We start from the raw sequence: 21291 nt of genomic DNA on the forward strand, positions 1-21291 counted from the left end.
CAAACAGCCCTTGAAAGACTGCGACATACTTTAAGAGAACCCCTCCCTTGCTACGTTGTTGCCTTAGGGCATATGACAACCCTTTACTGCCCTACGCAAGCCCAACTATGGTGCTATGGCCTACGACCTAGCACAATGACAACTTGTGGCTTTCGGTCCTTAAAACATGTACAAAGCATCAACCTTTAGCCCTCAAGAACTCAGCCTAACAACTAGCACCCTCGGCCTCCATGACATCAGCTCGAACCCATGATTTGACCCTAAAACAACCCTTTACTCCTCACAGTTTCTTCCTTTTGTGTTGCGGCTAGGAGACAACGTTTAGGGTGGCTATATCATGAACAACGTTTAGGGCAGCTTTATTATGGACAACATTTAGGGCAACTTTGTTATGGACAACGTTTAGGCTTGTGTCCACCATAAGAGTTGCCCTCCATGTAGGCTACCATATTAGGATGTAGCGCCTTCTCTCCATTGCGTGCATATAGATCTAGGGCATGCCTTCTCCATGACAACATTGAGCTAGAGCATCCTCTTCTTTGGGCTGCGTAGTCTCTTAAGATCTCTTCCTCCCACCAAAAACCCAAAGACAAGTGGAGAGGAAGAGATCACAAGAAGAGTGTGTGTCTAAATGACTTTCAAGCCACCTCTATTTATACTAAAACGTTAAGCATAAGTGGGGGCAATTTGGTTGCTGGCCAACCTTGACAAATTGTCCCATAACACAAATAAATCCATATCTCCATGAATACTTATTGAAATCGGATGATCTTTAGATCAATCCTACACCTCTCGATGAGAGGAATCCAAGAAAAATATCAGATGCCATAAATAAGATGACCCACATGGAGTTTGGCCCTAGTTGCCAATTTTAACAAATGAGGACACTAGCTAAGGGAAAACTAGGTCAAGAAATGGTACTTGAGTTAGGGCTTGCTCTATCTCGAGATCCCATTGTTGGATTTGCTTCAAATTTGGAGGTCCTCTAGAGCAAACCTTAGTGCAGTTGTGGGACAAAACTTGAAGTGTTTGGATGGCTAGATTGTGAGATAATTGATGCCCTAGGTGGCCTATGTAGGCTAGGCCTAGAAAAAGAGGGAAGCGAAAAGAATAAGTGTTGAAAATGATCACCAGTGGGGGATTAGTGCCTTGTCCTTTGGGAGAGATGGAGTCAAGGAGAATTTATGGTTTGGGAAGAATTCACCCAATCAAGGAGGCCTTCAACAACTTCGCATGGCATTTAGAGCATGAGAGAAGTTGCTGCAAGGACTTTATACTTCGGTTTGCAATAAATAATGACTTATTGAGATTTATTTAACATAAATTATCTCTAGGAACATTCACCCATTCATACATGGCCCATGACATGATGCAACACTATAAAGAACAAAATTTCCCACAATTTCATATAGAGCAGTAGTAAATTTCAGACTTGTATAGAGAAAATCCCAACAACATTCATGTGACAAAAGTAAATGACAAGAATAAGCATTAAAAGAGTACTTACATGTATAAAAGAGTATATCCAATCATCAAATTATGCCAATAATGAATCTCCAAGGCAAGAGAGAGATATCCAAACATCAAAATTCATCTGTAACATCCAAACTCATCCTCCAAAAGCGATAGAGAAAATTTCACAAGAGCAAATAACCCAATCCAAGTGATGATGATGAAAATGAACCATATCACTTCTATTTATACACTCTCTAATGGATTCAATTTAGCTAAATTGGCCTAATTGAGCCCCTAAAATAAAATAATGTGCATAATAACAATACTTTTGGTGACAAACCCACCAAATAGCTTAATAATACAAGAATAAGCCTCTCAAGAGGGCAGAATGATGAACATAGTAAGTCATTGGGCCTTTGAGGAGGCCTAGTGAGGTCCAAATGGTGCCATGACTGATGACGTGAAACTAGACTCCCAACATAGTGGACAAGGGGTTAGCCCCTTGTTTTCCAAACATGAACCTGTGGTGCTCCCAAGTGGGTGTGGGGGCACAAGGACATCCTCATGGGTCTCCAAATGGATTGAAAATGCTTGTGAATGATGACATAAGCCCTCCCTCTGCAGCAGGAGAGATCCTCTGGACCCTGGAACATTTGCCAAGTGTATGGTGCAAGTGTGGAGCCAACTGGGCATGGTGAACTAGGTGCATCATCGTCATCCAAAAAGGTGGAACACGAGCAATCCATGAGCGCTGTTGGGGATCCATGAAGTAATCTTTGTTGTGTTGGAGGCCCATGGCTCTCAATGCTCACCCTAAAAGTGTCAATCTAGCCCTCTAGAGGGCTACGACCTCGTATAGGGAGACCAAGCCCCAAATCGAGACCCACCTACAATCCTGCATAAGATCTAATGTGTCCCCTTGCGCTCCAATACGACAAATCATTAAAACTATCAAGTAAAAGAGTTTGCAAATTATGGAATCAATGGGTTGCTTCATGGTGGCATGCCCTTCCATAGTGGGCTTTAGCATGTACAAGTGTCTCTAAGCTCAATAAGGGGATTAACCAAGGACCCTATTAGGTGGTTTCAGCCTTTAAAGGGGGTGGCATGTTTTGAGAAATCTAGGGCATTAAGATTAAATGATTTCTCTTCTATTGATAACTGCTTGTGAATGCTTTTTACTACTTAGATTAGGATCTTCTTTTACTTATGTTAGTATAGTGTTATTCTTCATCAAACAACTACCAATGCATATGTTGGAAAATGTAACTAGGTTTGGTCTTCATTTAATGTATTTGAGTCATCATGTAATGTGCTTGGCAAAAGAATAAAGAAAAGAATTTCAAATATTATTACTGTGACTTGTTAAAGCATGGGTTTCATGCTTGGGTCACCTTGTTTTAGGTCAAAGTCCCCATTGAGGACTTCTAGGATTTATTCTGAGTCAATAGCGTAATTGTACTTTTAAAGAGACCCTTCTTGGGCTTTTGAATCATGTAAAAATGTTGAGTATTGATTCAAATATGATTTAGGCATCCTCCACATCAAGTCGGCCTAGAAGAAGATCAAATCGGCCTAAGGAGACTAATTCAACCTCACATGGAGCCTATAAATACAAGGACATCGAATTCATTTGGAACACACTTTCACAAGAAGTTTGATATCTCTTGTCGCTGGGAAAAAATGCAAAGTCTGTTGCCAGGAAGCTGAAGTGGGTGCGAGTTTGGGGAAGTAGAGAGGAAAATTCGAAATTTTGGTGCCTCTCTCTCTTTGTTTCGTGCCCTGGATTGGGAGATCAAGTCTTCCAAGTTTCACTGTTTTCGGAAGTTGCTGCCTAGTTGAAGTTGCTAGAAAGGGGTCGAAATTATGAGAGGCTGACTTGGTGTGTAGGGAAGGTTTGGTCTTGGTCTAGGGTGAAGAGTCTCAAAGAATACTATTGAAAGGAAGAATTTCTTGACTGGGTTTTTCCCTCGAAGGGTTTTTTCCCTAGCATAGTGCCTACATCTGATGTTTATTGTTTTATGTGTTGTTGCTTTCATAATTGCTTGATGAACTAAAAGAAAGAAGATATAAAGAATCATAATAACAAGAAACATCACAAGTAATTATCAAGAATAAGTAAATGTTTCTGCCTTTATGATTTTCTAACATGGTATTAGAGCTTTCGTGAATAAGGAAGAAAAAGGCAGTCTCAAGGACTTGATTAAGGAACCATTCAAATGGATTATCTCAGGGGAGAAGTCTACTATATTCATGGAAGATGTCTATCTCAATCAAGGGAGAGAACAAACTTGAAGTGGCCTCAAACTATAGGTCTGTCCTGGAAGAAGAGGATTGATCTCATCCTTGAAAAGAACAAGGTACTAGACCTGGTCAAAGGAAAAGTAAAGAAGTCTACAGAGGATTCTAGTGATGTTGACAAAGTGAAATTCAGGGAACTAGAATTGGTGGCCACAACTCTAATGGTAGAAGGAATAAAGGAAAACCTTGTCCCATTCATAGCCAACATTGATCATGCTTAGGAAATGTATGAAGCCTTGTCAAAGTTATTTACTATTAAGAACATTGGTCAAGTAGCTAGTTTGAAGAATATGCTAAGGACCACAAAGATGACTAAAGAAGACATAGTGACCTCTTTCTTTGTGAAGATAGCAAGAATTAGGGATGATCCTTTTGCCATTGATGAAATCATTTCAGACAAAGAACTCATGATCACTGCTCTATTAGAATTGCCACCCACTTGGGGTGCATTTGCTGTAGGTCTTAACTATTGGAAAGAGCTCCCACTTTTGAAGAACTATGGACTGCTTGCAGTCAAGAAGAATTAAGGATCTCATTAGTCAATCCTGAAGGAGTATCAAATGCCTACATTGCTCAGCATAAAGGAAAGAAATCGAAAGGACCAAGGAAGAAAGTTGACATGTCCAAGATAGAATGCTATCAATGCCATAAGAAAGGTCACTACAAGAGCGACTATCTCGACAATCCAAGAAATAAGAAGAGAGAAAGAGATCATGCTAACATTATTGAAGAAGGAGACCCAGAGAAAGCCAAGCCCGAAGAATCTGACATTAGGGACTTACACTACTAAGTCCTTTGCTTGTAGCGTTAGATATCCTATTTTATTTTGATGTTTTAGAATTTATAGGTTTTTAACATTTTTTGGAAAAGACACTTTTATTGCTTTTATAAGTTTGTAGGGATCCCTCAAGCTTTGGAGGGAGCCCCCAACAACTCCCAATGATACGTATCTCATCTCCTTTCAATTTTTTGGTTTCATGTACTTGTTTAAGTTTTGATTATATTAATACTAATCGCCATTCTCCTTCTGTTGTCTTGATTAGGAAAACATCTGCTATATCCTTGAGGAGTTCGAAGAGAGCTACCCAAGGAAAGGTTGGTCAAGAAACAAAGGTATGCCTTAAACAATAATACATTGATTTCTTTATATTAAAGGTTTTTCATTTGACAGTGTATTACTAACATTGTTATGTCTAATTGTATTGAATATAATGATTCCTGTTCTAGGTGATTCATCACTTGATAAGTCTACCCACCCCACTCATATTCTTAATTGATTTTGTAGAACCCTAGATAGGTTCTGGAAAACCCTAATCTAAGGGTATGCTAATGTGAATGTCTGAAACCCTAAATTGCTTAGGGATATTATGAAATGCTATTTGAAGTTTTATTGATGATGACATGTTTAGGATTTTGGTATGATCAGGAAAACGTAACTTAGGGTTGAATGATAAGGTCCAAATTCCTGAACCCTTGAAGTTTTGGTAATTTTTAGGTTTGCTATGTTTGTATGTTGAACCCTAACTCATTAGGGTTTGGTGGAATATGTAAGCAAGACCCTTATAATGTCTTAAAAATGATTTCCTTGGTATGTGTGATCAAACCCTAGTATAATTAAGATTGTTGTGTGTCTAACTCTTCTTGATCATTGTGAAGTTGGGTTTGACTAACACATGATATGAAACGCCTTTGCATGATGATGAAACCCTAGGTATGTCCTTTTGGTCGAATCCCTAGCTTGGTCTGGGTTATATGTATTAATGTTGTGAGACATATGATATGCTTAATGATTATGAATTCCTAGATATGTGTTTTGACCTAGTTATTGTTGGTCATAAGTTTGAGGATTTAATGGAAGTCTTTGTCTGAGATTCTAGGATGATATTTCAAAATCTAGTGTTTGCAGCTAAATCCTAGTAGTAGTTAAATTCTCTAGTATGTGTGATATAACAATCTAATATCTATTTAATGATTGTTGAGATTGTGAAAATGGAATTCTAGGGTTTTGGAGTTGAACCTTAGTAGAAGTAAAAAACTTTGATGTATGATGACAATATGATAATTTGAGATTTGTGTAAGATTGTTGAAATTCGAGTTTTGGTTGGGATTGATGGTTGATCGGAAATCTAGGGTTTGCAACTAACCCTAGTGGTGGCAGGTTATGTTAATGACTAAGCTGTGATTGGTTTTGATTCTCTTTTGTATGAAATCTAGGATTTGTATGAAACCCTAGTGAGAAGTCTAACATATGAATTTTAGATTCTTTGTAAATCTATATTTGTTTGAATTGCTTCTAGGGTTTGCTATATGTTGAATTAAGGTATGTCATACCTTTGGAAGAAACATTGAAACCCTAGATGGAATGAAAGTTGTTATGAAGTAGTCTAGGGTTTATGACAAAGTCCCTAGCAAGATGTTGAAGAGTTTGTGTCTCTCGTTCAAAAGTCTGGGTATCTGATATGTATAGAGTTGAAATGCTTCCGCGATTCTGATATGGCCGACTCCATGATTCTATAGATTTGGTTGTACTTTCTATCTAAGTTGTGCAGGTACACAATCTTCAACTTGGTGAAGATGCTCGATGTGACAAGCATGATGAGGATAATAATAACTCTGATGAAATGGTTGGAAGCCGCAAAAGATTCTCTGATGACGAAAAGAAGAAGATCTCCCTAAGATTAAGAAGGAGTTTGGATGAAGAGATGCTTCCTGGTTGAGAGCGAGGGCATAGCTTGGTTTTGATTAGTGAATTTCAAAGGATATGTTGCTGCATGAGAAGTAGGAAAGGAAATTATATAATTGATGAATCTTTTGTCAAAGATTCAGTTGATAGTCCTATTGAGTTGAGGAGCAACATCTAGAATGACCCCAAAGGTTTGTATTTGATTATGTACATGTGAAAGTATATTATTGATTGGGGTTGTGTTTGTACAGGTAAATCTCTCGAAAATTTTTGATAGCATGTTGGTTACCGATCAATTTGATCGAGAGAGATTTGTGGTCCTTGATCTGTTGGATTAAGGGATGTTGACGCTTTATGAGTGAAGCATTGCCTGGGAAGACATATGGCCGACACTTTGTGTTGATGTCTAGGTCTTGAAGGCGGAAAGGTGGCGTTGGTCATTGAGCTCTGACATGGACCTAGATTTCTGGGTTGATGGTTAGCAAGTAAGCCTAATGGTACCTAGAGAAGCTGGAAGCTTGAGTCCATCTTAGTCCCACCTAGATAGATTTCCTTGGTTAGGAATCTAGTTTGTGGCATTGCAGTGCCTAAATTGTTGAGAGACCAATGGATAGATTTCCCTGGTCAGGAATCTAGTCCATGGTATTGCGGTGCCTAAAGTTCTTCATGGTTCACATAGTTTGAGATCTTCCATTGTACTTGTATATGATGAATACCTCCCTAGTTAAGAGGTAGTGTTGGAAAATGTATCTAGGTTCGGTCTTCATTTAATGTATTTGAGTCATCATGTAATGTACTTGTCAAAAGAATAAAGAAAAGAATTTAATTATTATTATTGTGACTTATTAAAGCATGGGTTTTATGCTTGGGTCACCTTGTTTTAGGTCAAAGTCCCCATTGAGGACTTCTAGAATTTATTCTGAGTCAATAGAGTCATTGTACTTTTAAAGAGACCCTTCTTGGGCTTTTGAATCATGTAAAAAGATTAAGTATCGAGTCAAATATGATTTATGTATCCTCCACACGAAGTCGGCCTAGAAGAAGATCAAATTGGTCTAAGGAGACTAATTCTACCTCACATGGAGCCTATAAATACAAGCACATCGAATTCATTTGGAACACACTCTCACAAGAAGTTTGATATCTCTTTTAGCTGGGGAAAAGTGCAAAGTTTGTTGTTGGGAAGTTGAAGTGAGTGCGAGTTTGGGGAAGTCTAAGAAGAAAGGAAAAATCGAAATTTTGGTGCCTCTCTCCCTCTGTTTCATGCCTTGGATTGGGAGATCGAAGTCTTCCAAGTTTCAATGTTGCCGGAAGTTGCTGCCTAGTCGAAGTTGCTGGAAAGGGTCGAAATTCTAGGAGGTTGACTTTGTGTGGAGGGAAGGTCTGATCATGGTCTAGGGTGAAGAGTCTCAAAGAATACTATTGAAAGGAAGAATTTCTTGACTTGTTTTACCCCTCGAGGGGGGTTTTGCCAGGCATAGTGCCTACATCTGGTGTCTATTGTTTTATGTGCTGCTGCTTTGGTAATTGCATGATGAACTAAAAGAAAGAAGATATAAAGAATCGTAATAACAAGAAACATCACAAGTAATTATCAAGAATAAGTAAATCTTTCTGCCTTTTTGATTTTGTAATAGCATAAACCATAAAGAGACAAGAGACACATAATACATGCTATCATCCATGGCCAAAACCTCTCTCACTTGAAAGGAAAACCCGAATAAATTCTTCTTCTTATAGAGACTCCAATTGACGAATAACAAGACCAAGACCCTTGAACTATTTGCCACTCCAAGACCAAGACACCAAGCTTCCTTGATGAGATCCTTAGTCAACGATAGTCAACCTTCTGCTCTTTCCTCCTTCTCGGCTTCTCTTCAACTTCGGCTTCCTTCTGATTTAGACCTTCGCTATATTTCAGCCTCCTTGAATTAGGTCTGCAATCTTTGACCCTAATTTAGAAACCCTAGTTTCTCCTTCTAGAAAAATGTCCTTGATACCTTCGCTTAGGATAGGGTCTCCTTCTAGCTTGTCTCGACTTCCTTTTGACTTCTCTCTTCCAATTTGGCTACCTAAGAGGACTGCAATTCCTCTTGGCTTCTTCTGCAGCAAATGACCTCTCTCTTCTTCACACGTGTGACCCAAAACAAACCCAAAAACACTCCTAAAGACTTTGCTCTTCCTTTTCTTTACTTCGCTGGCTATAGGACTATCTTGACCTTTTTGCACTTCTTGTTTTAGACTTGATGATGACCAAAATTCTCTTACTCTGAAATGAGGCCGAGCCATGCTATTTACAGTTGTTTCCTAGTCAAATTAGGCTGACTTGAGTGAGGGTGAGTCGACATGTCTTTGGGAGGAGATCATTCATTCCATCTTGAAGTCGACTTCTAGGAGGTGACTTTGCTTGGTCTTGGAGGGCCTTCTTATACATTTAATGACACATGCAAAAATGTAACATGCCCAAGAAGGGTCCTTCATACATGACATTGACTCAGTTTTGTTGGACACCTATTCTGCTAAGGGTTAAGGTGTGGAAGTTGGACAGTCAAAGGGAGTCCAAGAGATGTTGGAAGATGAATCCAATAGTCACAAGAATGTATTATAAATGTACATCTATGTTAATAGTAAAAGCAATTCACTGTTTTATCATTCATGCCTCTTCACATGTCTCTTCACATTTCATGTGTATCTAACATGGTATCAGAGCACATGCCTCATTTTAGACTTGTAACTCCTGTATTCTGCCATTTTCTGCCCCTACGTAGGGTTTGTTGCCTGGGAGTGCTGTGGCGCAGTGAGAAGGCGCTATGACTGTGGTGAATGGTATGTCAACTCTTCTTTTTAGATTGTGCATTGTGTTATACTTTGTTTGAAGATTGGTTTATATATTGAAATCAATGTATGGCGAATGTATTGGTGGTGGCCATCACACTGCTACGTATACCATTGTGATCTCCTTACGTTGCCATGCCAGCTCGTTGTAGCATTTGACACTCTGTTCTATCTCACTGCTCACATATACCTTGGCCCATGATATATATAATACTCCCCCATACGGTGTTACGCTGTCCACTGGTTATATCTCCTCCACACTCCCGTTGCCTCCGTTGCCTCCTGGTGTTGAATGATATCCTGCACATCGGAAGTGTGGTGGTATTTATTACATCGTGGCATCGTTGTTACGTCTCGAACCTGCATACATCAATTTCGCCTCCTATCAGGTTATGCAGTTTTGTCATAATATATAATGTTGTCATAACGTTGTCATATCACCTCCAAGCTGCAGTTATGTTGAATACTCCTCTCCATCGTTGCTAGTATACTCCCATACATTGAATGGTATATTCTCACCACGTTATGTTGAACATTGAATGGTGTTCAACGATGTCCGCCTTCCATATAACACGTTGTCCATATACCACCTCACAGTGGTATCCTCCTCATCGCTGCCAATTCAGTTTTTTATACCACAATTCCGTTGAATGGTATGCCATACTGCCGCTTACACTGAAACCAACCCGCTTTCACCGTTATATTACCTATTGAATCCTGATTACATTGAACACCATTGCTGCATATATATACCTACACCATCACTGCATATATATACCTATGCTGTCGCTGCATATATATACCTCCCGGTTACTGTTGTATGGCCCGACAGTTGTAGTTGACGTTGAACATTGGTTATATCACCTCCCATATCGCCTCCTCATACCTTGTGGCTCTCTCTTGCGGCATCACACCTGCGCTATAATATAACTCTGCCATGTTATATTTATAATGCCTTCCATAATACTCACAGTTCCGATGTCACAATAGTTATGTTGTCCACTGTCCGCTGTCATAACAGTTACGTTGTCGCCTCTTGATGATCTTTTGATGGCAGGAACGTTCTCCTCCACGAATGATGCGCTGATATTTCTGGATTTCTGAATGCCCTGTCAGGGGTCGGAGGATCTATTTGCCCCGTATCCTTGTCAATTAAGCCTCCACTTACACCACTGTCGAACATCAAGGTGAAAGTTGCTCTCAGTTGCATTGCCCATTCACTGCGTTATCTTTTGCTTATGCAGGACATAATGTCGTCTTAGAGATCCAAGTTATTATTCCTTCAAAGCCAGGGAACCCATCCAAGATCCCTATGTGGCGAAGAGTTATCTTTGCATATATCGTAGTTTCTCTCTTAGATCTTTGACTCGGAAGAAGAGGAACTCTGTATGGAACCCGCCTGGCCACATTTGCAAATAGTGTATGAACTTCTACTGCAATACATAGTATCTATAGAAACAGATCCCAAAATTGCGAAGAGATATATTGATCACTCCTTTGTCTTGACATTGCTTTAATTGTTTGATTCTGAGGATCATCGGGAGAGAGAGTATTTGAAAATGATATTGCACTGCATTTATGGGAAGTTCATGGTGCACCGTCCCTTCATACGGAAAGCAATCAATAATATATTCTATCGTTTTGTCATGGAGACATAAAGGCATAGTGGCATTGGTGAGCTGTTAAAAATAGGAGCATAAATTGTTTGTTTGTAGTAAATCTCTTATTCCTCTACACAAGCCTAAGTGTGTTGCTCTTTATCATCAACAACTCTCCTATTGCATCACACAGTTTGTTGAAAAAGACTACAAATTGGCAGATACTGTTATGAGGGGTTTATTGAAGTACTGGCCTGTTACAAACTGTCAAAAGGAGGTATTGTTTCTGGGGGAGCTAGAGGAGGTTTTAGAATCTACACAAGCTGCAAAATTTCAGCGTTGTATGGTCCCTCTATTTCGGCAGATTGGTCGATGTCTCAATAGCTCACATTTCCAGGTTGCTTTTGTTCAGCTTGAGTTGTTTGGAAAATGGCTAAAATTGGTGATGCATTGGAGTTGCTGAATACCCTAATTCATTCCACTATTGATGGGATGGTAAAAATTAGCAAAGTCTCTCTTATCGACATTCAAACATGTCTACAAAATGCACAGGAAATGATCGAGTTTTTGCAACTTGAATCTCAATTCCAGCGAGATGAGTTACAACATAAAAGACATAATTCCGAACATGTTTATGTTCAGAACATTGAGACAAACTCCCATCAACAACTAGCCAATAATGTTGAAATTGTTTAGATCACTTAGTCCAGTGCAAGAGTAGATTTGAATGGAGAAGCAGAAATTCAACGTACACTTCACAAGTCCATCATCAGACCTTGGGAAGAGATTCTCCATAACAAGCACAAAACTGGTCTTGGATATGACAAGGATGTGTCTTTTCATATTCCAGATTACTCAAAGCCCATCCAGTTCCATAGTGTTTGATTTCTTCATAACAGTTCACCTTCAACTGTTCCAGATTCTGGTCCTCTTCCACGATAGCCACGACATATTGTCAAATGCCAACATTGTGACCGAGTTGGCAATATGAAAGATCATTGTTTTGATCTTCATCCATGTGAGCACTGTCATAGAATCACTCATTCTTCAAACAAATGCTTCAAAAACAAGCCTCCTACAAGAACAAAGATTCATCTTGGATGGATCGCTTCTTGACAATGGGCTTCAACAACCAAGAAGATATTTCAATCATATGTCATAACTTGTTCTAGAGTATTGAATAGTCTTGCAGTTGAGTTTTCTCCATCTTCTCACCTTGTATTTGACAGGAGGGGAAGTGATGGTCATATACAAGCTTTAAAGCCACATCAAGCGAGCCTGAGCCACAACCTGCCATACCAGATTCAGAGTTGTAGCTAGAGATAGAGATGCCCTTGAGCATGCCTTTGGTTGGTGGTCAGCCTTAAAGCATCTATGCAAGGTTGAGACCTCCCTCTTCAGGTTGAGGTTCTCCCACTTCAAAGAATTGTTGACAATTCCTCTAGCAAAAGACTTCATTTTCTTGCCAGTTTTGGAAGAGTTTTGGGAATCGCACTAAGCGTTCCTTTCGCTAGTGACCTTCCTTAAACCACCGTAGGTTGTAGACCTCCCTTTTCCAGGTTGAAGGTCTCCCTCTTCAAAGCATTAGGGAGCACTTCCTCTAGTAGAAGACCTCAACTTATTTCAAGATTTGGAAGAGTTCCAGGAACTACACTAAGTGTTCCAGTGTTGATGGTCATCCTTAAACCACTACCGTATACTAACATCCAATGTTACTTGGGAGCGGGAGCGAAAGTAGGGAGCAAGAGCAAAAACGGGAGCGGGAGCGGGAGCGACATTTTTAGAAGCTCTCGATTTGGGAGCGAATCCCAGAGCGTTTTTTATATAATATATATATTTTTTATATTTTTTATATTTTGATAGATATATGTCAACAAAAACATGTAGAATAATGAATTAGATATAAAAAGCAAAAAAAACATAGATTGAACCATATAACAACAATCATCTAGAAGTTATAATCTTCATCAACCACGTCCACAAGTTAGTAACATAGTAACATACAACATATTGAGTCTCATGATTCATCAATCTTAAAGTTTCAAGCTTTCTAAATTCAATATATAACATTTATCATCATTGATCACCAAAGTTGTACTTGTAAGCTAAGTGTAACCATTACAACAAATAATATCTAACATGAAATGAAATGTTATAAAATGAAATGAAATGAAACAACTTTCAACTTTCATGAAACATCATATGCATAATTCATTACTAATGAGTTATAATTGCCAACTTCAAACTTAAATTGTCATATATTGTTTAAAAAAATATCATAATAAATATGAAAGAGTCAATAGTTATAAAAGCTACTAGAAACTAAAAAAGAGAAGTAAATCTATTATCTATTTCTTATGCTTGGGCCTCTTGCCACCACGAGAAATGTCTAATTTTTTAGTCTTGTTGGAAAATCAAGATCTTTGTCATTAATATCACCCTCTAAGCATTAATATCCAGAGGTATCTTTGTCATTACCTCTGTATCTGTATAGGGATCTTTGTCATTAATATCACCCTCTAAGCATTAACATAAGATAGAAAAAGCATAGCATGTCAAGTCAAGATTTTGTTTGAGTGATGCGTACATTTTTAGGAGGGTCATGATAGAGGAGTTCGACAACCAATGTCACTAACATCAAGGTACATAGAGGGATTGGTGCTCTTGATTAAATACGAGTTCCATACCCTAATACATGACAAAATTCAATGGAAACATTGCAATCCCCCAATCCTGAAATCCTGAAAAACTGATAAGTCTGCTGGATTTTGAATGAAATCTAAAATTCTACCTTCTTCATATGAAATCCAATGAGGCCGAAACCACTCTCAAACATCTTGAGTCATTTCATGGTAATGTTAAAAATTTAAGTAAAATGATGAAAATGAAGATCAAGGAAAATGTCACTTTTACTTTAAGAATTTAACATTACCATGAATAGCATATCAATACTAGGGCCTAGACTTGATCATTAAGCTGCCCCACTCAAAAATTATTTGTTTCTTTCAAATAAAATTGCATTTCGAACATTACTACAAAAAAAAAATTGCAAAAAAGGCAAAACGCTCCCGAAAAGGCAAGGAGCGAAATTTTTTTTAGGGAGCGCGCTCCTGAAATCGCTCCCTTTTCAGGAGCTATTTCGGGAGCGTGCTCCCGACCCGCTCCCGAGTCGCTCCCGTGCGGAGCGCGGATTGGGAGCGGGATCGAGGGGGGGGGGAGCGCTCCCCCGCAACACTGCCAACATCTCAGAGAGCACATTCAACCTAGTGCTGCCATGCATTTTTGCACATTTTGTATTACATCTCTCTTCTTGGTCTCATACATACCCCTTCAGATTAAGGAGGGAATGTTGGACACCTAATCTGCTAAGGGTGAAGGTGTGGAAGTTGATAGTTAAAGGGAGTCCAAGAGACATTAGCAGATGAATCCAACAATCACAATAATGTATTATAAATATACGTCTATGTTAATAGTAAAAACAATTCATTGTTTTATCATTCATGTCTCTTCACATTCCATGTGTGTCTAACAAATTTGACTTTTATGACTAGATGACAAAACCTAAAGGTTCACAATGGGAACCTTAACTAAAATAAAATTCCTTGATCATGAAATGCATGAATCAAGTACTACAAAAATAATTTTATTTTCTTCTTTTCATCAATTACATAAAATCACAATTACATGTCATTATGAAGACCGAACCTAGTTACACTTTTCAACAACATGTCCATGGTAGATCCATCAAGTGGAAGGTGACAAGTGATATAATGATGGAATAGTGGGGGTCAAGGGAATGATCTAGACCACATGTGATGGGACAAAAGGTAACGATAATGATGGAAGCCCACACCTGGGTATGTGAGTGTAGGAGGGAGCAAATCATGGTACATGAGTTACCTCGGTCTTTGTTTTTCCACCCTTCTTCATATGCCATTTGCCTTATATTGATTTTTCTTCATAACTGCTTGGGGCTCTAGGGGATGAGAGCATGATGCGTAATAAATAGTAGTGGATACCCCCTTCAGTTGAGGTAGTTCATCGCCCACTAAGGGTTAGGACAATCATGGATTCCTTAATGATGGAGGGGGCTCATTTAGGGCCCATAGGAACCAGGGTGATGGCATGGATAAGGGGTAGAGCTCATGTTTTGGCTTTTGCCCACGTGTTAAATTTGTATGTCCTCGCCATCTTTTGCATTTTGTGGTACATTTCCTATTGAGAGTGGCCAAATTATGCCTTTTCATTTCTTTTTAGCTGCATCAACCTCTAAGGCATCGTTCTAGGCCCAACCCAAGGGGTGGGCAAGGGGAAGAGGAGGCTAACCAGTGTTTTAAGAAACGGCAGTTCCGAAACGGAAACGGCCAAGTTGGTCCGATTCGATGCCCTCAGGACTGACTCGGTGGAGGAAACGGTTCGTTTGGCCGAGTCAGCCATGACTCGGCCAACTCGGCCGTTTCCTCCACCGAGTCAGTCCTGAGGGCATAGATAAAGTTATAAACCAGGTAAGTGCATCTCTACTGTAGATGATCTGATGCTTGCAACCATGCATTCTCCTAGAGATCTGTCCTCTCAATTGGACTGCATACATCTTACCTAACTCAACTTAGACTGAACTCTGAAGTCAAAATTAGAAAGCTGCTAGAATAAAACTGAACTAATACATGTAAACTTCTGAGGATACCATGCAAACAGTTGAGGACAATTTGTGGAAATAGAACAGTAATCAATCCTACGTATATAATGCATTATAGTGCTCAGTCAACAAGAGAGGAAGTGCATCGTTGCAGTGCACAGCTCGAATTACTGTAAGTCTGTAACTGAAGTATCGACATCTTTTCATAAGTGTGTGCTGGACTGCCACATATGTGTCTGGGCTGTAGAAGACTATCTGAGGTACAATTTAACAAGTTGCAATTCCTATGCCAACTGTGTTAGGAGAGTATTAATGTAGAGTGAATCCCATCAATGGATATGCTGTCATAGCATGATAGCTGCAGATATCACATAGATAGGAATCGGACATCACATAGATAGGAATCAGATATCACATGGAAAGAAATCACAGGTGAACGAGGGCCAATGAGGCAGGACACTGAATTTTTCCAGTAATGTTTAGTACTCGAGAGAGGGAAGATGCTAACACATTGACTTGAATGAATTGCTGCCAGATTGAAGTAACTATAATAAAATTAGATAGATGTCAAACCGGCCCAAATTTTCTATTTTTATGAAGTACGTTTGGTGGTTGGATGTGTAAATGGGAAACTATGACAAAAAGTAAAATTTAACTTGTCAATTGTTCACAAGAAAAGGAAGAAAGCATGTTAAAATCATTCTACTATAGTTTACCCATTATAATAATCCTTAGGCATGCCCTGCATCATGTAAATAAAGTGAAGGTATAATTGGGAAAATCCTTTGAAAAATAATACTCATTTTAACTTTAAAGTCCTTTTATAAATGGTTTTCTTTAAAATTATGTTTAAAATCTTTAAAATTATGTTTTTTTATAAAAAAAATAAATATTTAATGTATTTTTTACAACGACCGAGTCATTGAAATCGAGCCGGCCGAGTCATTACCGTTTCGGAGTCGGAGTCGGAGTCGATCCTCGGCCGAGTCGGAGTCGGAGTTTTAAAACAAAGAGGCTAACCCTATGTGGACCCAATGGACACATGTGGACCCAGATGGGAAGGACGAAGAATGGGGTCATAATGAGTGGAAGGGGGTGATGTATATGATGTCAGGAAGCGGGACCACGCAACCAAAATCGGGATTTCCCATGTAGTGCCAACCTTAATGTAATGACCAAGCGCAATAACCAGAATCTGAAATACAGAAAGCGTAAAGAATTTAAGTTTGTACTTACCTTAACTGCTGCTGATTCTGCTACTGAACTGGTGATTCTGCTGATGATGTCGTGGCTATTTTGATCCAATCTCCGGGAGACCAATACCACCCAACCAGACTGAGCAAGCCTAGCTGCTCAATCCAGAAAGCTTCTCAACAGAAGCTCTCTGTCCCTCCGTGCCCAGAACCTCAGACGGCTTAAAGCTCTTCCAATGGTTAATTATCTTCCTCCTGGTTTTCTCCTGCTGAATTTCTGCTTCTGGTTTTCTCCTGCTCTCTTCTTTTTCCCCCCCCCCGTCCCGCTCTCAGCCCTTTACCCGCAGTTTTATAGCTGGGTTTAGCGGTGGCCGCCCTGTACACCAGCGCGACTCCACCGCTTGCTCCCACGGTGACAGCTACCTCAAGGCGTGAGTCATCTTTCCATTACCAGTGTTCGCATGAAGCCTTCAGGTTCTCTAATGGTTTACCCTCATAAAGTGTTCTGGATATTTATAATTTTATTACACCCCTATTATCCATATACGTATCTTTTGTTATGACTTAATAACCTTGATATGTACTTTATCATGTGTGTCTTTTAACCTTTTGAAATTCATGTATATTTTTATTTTATTTCTTTTTGTTTTTAATATAACTTTATTTATGTTTATTTTTAATATAAACTTTTTAGAACTTTAGATCAATTAATTATTAATACTAATACTTAATCTTTATTCCATTTTATTAATATCCCTTTTTTTTATTTATATATATATATTTTGAAGCATAAAATATGTGTATTTAGAGATGGGTCGTTACACCTAAAGTTAGTGGCCAATAAAGGAGATCCCATGGGACTAGGATACAAGGCTAAACACCAAATCGGGCAGAGGAGACAAGAGCACATACCTAGCCGACTCTTTCTGCCAAATCCACCCACCAATCCATGCCACAAAGTATCCATGAAAAGTAAACAAAATTACTCAATTAAACCAATGAAAAGTCATATCTTTTGGGTCAGGAGGCACATCTTCAAACATACATTTATAACAAATGGGCGAGGGACCACATGGCTGGTTCAGGTGGCAGAGAAAATGGCACATTGAGCTATCCGGTGGCTGTTGGCTATTGGTTGAGGACCATCTAGGAGAAAAATTTTCTCCTATATACACTACCCACAGGTGGTGGGTAACAAAACCTAATGCCGAACCTCATTTGAACCTTACCCAAAAATTTGAATTTGAATTGAACTTGATTGTTCATGAACCCAAACTCGAACCTGAACCTTTTGACCTAGGGGAAATCTATAACAAACTTGTACTTTTATACCGGACATATGACTACCTTCATCTTTTTCATCATGTCTTCCTTTTCCTCCCATCATAAACCCATTGGCAATCACCACTGGCATATTTTGAATTTCATTTTTTAAATGGAGACTTGGTCAGACTTGATCACTGTCCCTCATTTTTGTACTTCTATAAATACAATAATAATATGAACAGGATACATGTGTCATTACTGCGATCTCCTCTCTTCTCAATATTTTCATACTTGCTCACTATTCTCTTATGAGCATTTATAGTGTTGTTTTATGCTCATATTAACTATGCACACTTGTACTTGTCATAACAAGTTTTTGTTGCTAGACTACATAATATATGCTCTGTTGAATAGAAATTATTTGCTTACATTGTGCACAAGTGTTTTGAGATTTGGATTTTTATTTATGTATGTACAGTATACAAGTCACATGTTTCACATTGCAATTGAAATATTTTGTACATAAGAAATCTACATCTCAGAATTTATACTGTGCCTTTTTACAGATCACAAATAGTGGCAGAGCCACTTAGTATGGATCTTGATTTGCCAGTTGATCCAAATGAACCTACTTATTGTTTCTGTAACCAAGTATCTTATGGCGAGATGATTGCATGTGATAATCCAGACGTATGTATCTTGAGACTTTATGTAAAAAATTGTGATCAGTGTACCTTTTACGGTTTTGTTCAAAGGCAGGTTGTTATTTTCTGAAATATTATTTGGAGGAAAAAATCTGGTTGTAATTATTCTTGTTTATGCAGTGCAAAATCGAATGGTTCCACTATGGTTGTGTTGGGATCAAGGAACGGCCCAAAGGTAAATGGTACTGCTCTAATTGTGTTGGGAATGACAGACGTCGGAAAGGAAAGTAACCACATAACGATTCAATTTTGTACCTAGTATTTTGAGCACTAGTCTGAAATTACGCTTACATCGAAGAAACATGTAAATGTTTTTCTTATTGTACAAAATAGTGTCATGGCTTACAGCCGTCAAGTAAATTGGGGACAGTTTGAAGTAGTGTCACAAAAAATATTTGTTTAGTATCAATGACTAAGAAACATTATTAAATCAGATTTGATCATCCATTTTGGCCAACATTGCAGTCATTTGGTGCTCAGGCTTTGCACCTATGAGTATGATTTTATAAATAAAAATTGCAGCATGCATCCTCTTGTTATTTACTATTATGCATAACGAGATATGGAAAGCTTCTCAAGACATCTGCCAATGCCTACTAGGTACTCAGATTTATCATTCATCTGTTTTTGTCCACATTGCAGACATTTGGTGCTCAGGATTTGCACCCATAAGTATGTTTTTTTTTAAATATTGCAACCTGCATCCATCTGTTATTTACTATTATTTTAATTTATAATGAGATACTGAAAGCTTCTCGAGCCATGTGCCAATATCTATTCTTGTTTTATTTTATTAGCTCATTACCAGTTAGGACAATTTAGCCGAGTGTGTATTTACATAATTGGCCATGATAGATTATGTTTTGATATGTCAAATTGGAATGTCTTACTCTTCTTGTTTGACCGAAGGTTATCACATGCAGCCTTTCAACCTTCTCAATTTAACAATTCTTAAATTATCAGTGAACTGAAAACAATATACAGATATTAATTTCCTCGTAGTAGATTTTAATTTATGCCACCCTTAAATCCTTAAATCAGATTTCATCTGATCAAAATTCACTGTATTGTTTAATTTGTTTATATTTGCTGAGCAAACCGTTATATGATATAGTGTTCCTTAGCAATGTTGCCCCAAGGTGGGGGCATGCACCCCATGTTTCACATGATTTGGGGATGGAGGGGTACATGAAAACCTTTCCCCATGCCCCCTTTGAATCTTGGGGAAATGTATGGGAAAAGTTTTCCTAGTGTGGGGGATGTTCTCCCCCAAAAGAGGGATCCCTGGTTGGCCCCCTCTCTCAAAAGGGGCATGCTTGGGTGTCCCTTCCCCGTCTCTCCAGATTTTTTATCCAACAACCCATGAAGATAGAACAAAGATAGGGGATAGAGGTTTGGGGAGTTTGTGACCTTGTTAATTAATGGTAGTATTAAATTCATAAAGTAAAGAAATAGGAGAGGTAAGATAAAGGAGAATTTTGAAAGGTAAGATAAACGAGAATGTTAAGATAAAGGAGAATGTTGAAAGGCAAGATAAAGGATAATATCACATTTACCTAAGTTTTTAACATTACCATTAATTGTTTCAAGATGTTTGAAAGTTGTTCCACAATAGTGAACTTGCATGGGAGAATTGTTATTGTTGATATTTTATCATTATTTTATAATTCTAGAGAGAGAACTTATCTACTAGGGACCCTGATGACCCCTTGTTCCCTCCTAAATTTCCCTAAATTTTGGGGCTTCTATCAAATGTCTCCGTGTGCATCTCCTTGCTCCCATGCTTTTGTCTCGGAAACTTGGTGAAACATTCTTAATCATGGCTATAGCCAGTGTCGATAGGGATCAAATCTCTTGAGGTGCAAACCTCTTTTAGAGCAATTTTCTTTCTTTTTTTCCTTTTTTCTTTTTATATCTCTCTAGGAAAATTTGGGCAAACCCACCAGAGAATTGACCTCATGGCCTCCCAATAGTGAGGTTCTTTACCACCAACTTTTAGAGTAATAAAAGTTTATATCTCTAGAAATTTGATCCCTCTCAACACTTGCCAAATTCGTGATATATATATACTTGAAAAATGACCAAAATGTAGATTAGTAAAACTATTAAATGAAATGTAAATCTCACTCTCACTTTATTAGGAAGTAATTGAACTTTTGTATTTTAACTTCTCTTTGCATAAAGGAATATTTTATTATGGTGACTATTATTTTTTCCTTTTTCTTAACACTCTTTATATATACATATATAAAAATTTGATATTGGAATAAATTAATTAATATGGATATTCAAATAATTTATTTAATTAACACAAACATTCAAATAGTTTATTTAAGTCCTTTATTGAAATTATTTAAAAAGCATAAAAATTATACATCTTCCTCGTGCACTCAAAAGTCAAAATATAAGATTTTTCTTACATTTATAGCTATTTCATCTCTTATAAAAGTTGATATAAAATTGCCCATAGGGGGCAGCTTTGACAATCACTTTGATGGTAAGGAGTTAAGTCCCTAGAGGTTCCGGGTTCAAACCCCGAGGGTCAGCCAACAAAATGAGATTGATATAAAATTATGATACTCCACATGGACATCCAATTTATGGCTAAAACCAAAAGTGA

General features: G+C 38.3%; 1 protein-coding gene and 1 pseudogene across 3 annotated transcripts in view; both read left to right on the top strand.

Annotated features, from left to right (window-relative positions):
- LOC149217998 (PHD finger protein ING1-like) overlaps positions 1-19217 on the top strand; it is a 280739-nt gene extending 261522 nt beyond the window's left edge. For 2 of the 3 annotated variants that reach the window (XM_089383718.1, XM_089383719.1), the window contains exons 6-7: positions 18534-18657; positions 18792-19217. In XM_089383718.1, coding sequence (XP_089239844.1) covers positions 18534-18657; positions 18792-18902 — 235 coding nt within the window. In that variant the 3' untranslated portion in view covers positions 18903-19217. The remainder of the gene's footprint in view (positions 1-18533; positions 18658-18791) is intronic. The other variant, XM_089383720.1, reaches the window with a different exon arrangement.
- Positions 4065-11335, top strand: LOC149218000 (serine/threonine protein phosphatase 2A 57 kDa regulatory subunit B' beta isoform pseudogene; annotated as a pseudogene).
- Positions 19218-21291: the final 2074 nt, after the last annotated feature.

Source organism: Pinus tabuliformis, chromosome Q, assembly GCF_031772625.1.
Source record: "Pinus tabuliformis cultivar Carrire ecotype Pingquan chromosome Q, CPIR1, whole genome shotgun sequence".
NCBI classification, from domain to species: Eukaryota; Viridiplantae; Streptophyta; class Pinopsida; order Pinales; family Pinaceae; genus Pinus; species Pinus tabuliformis.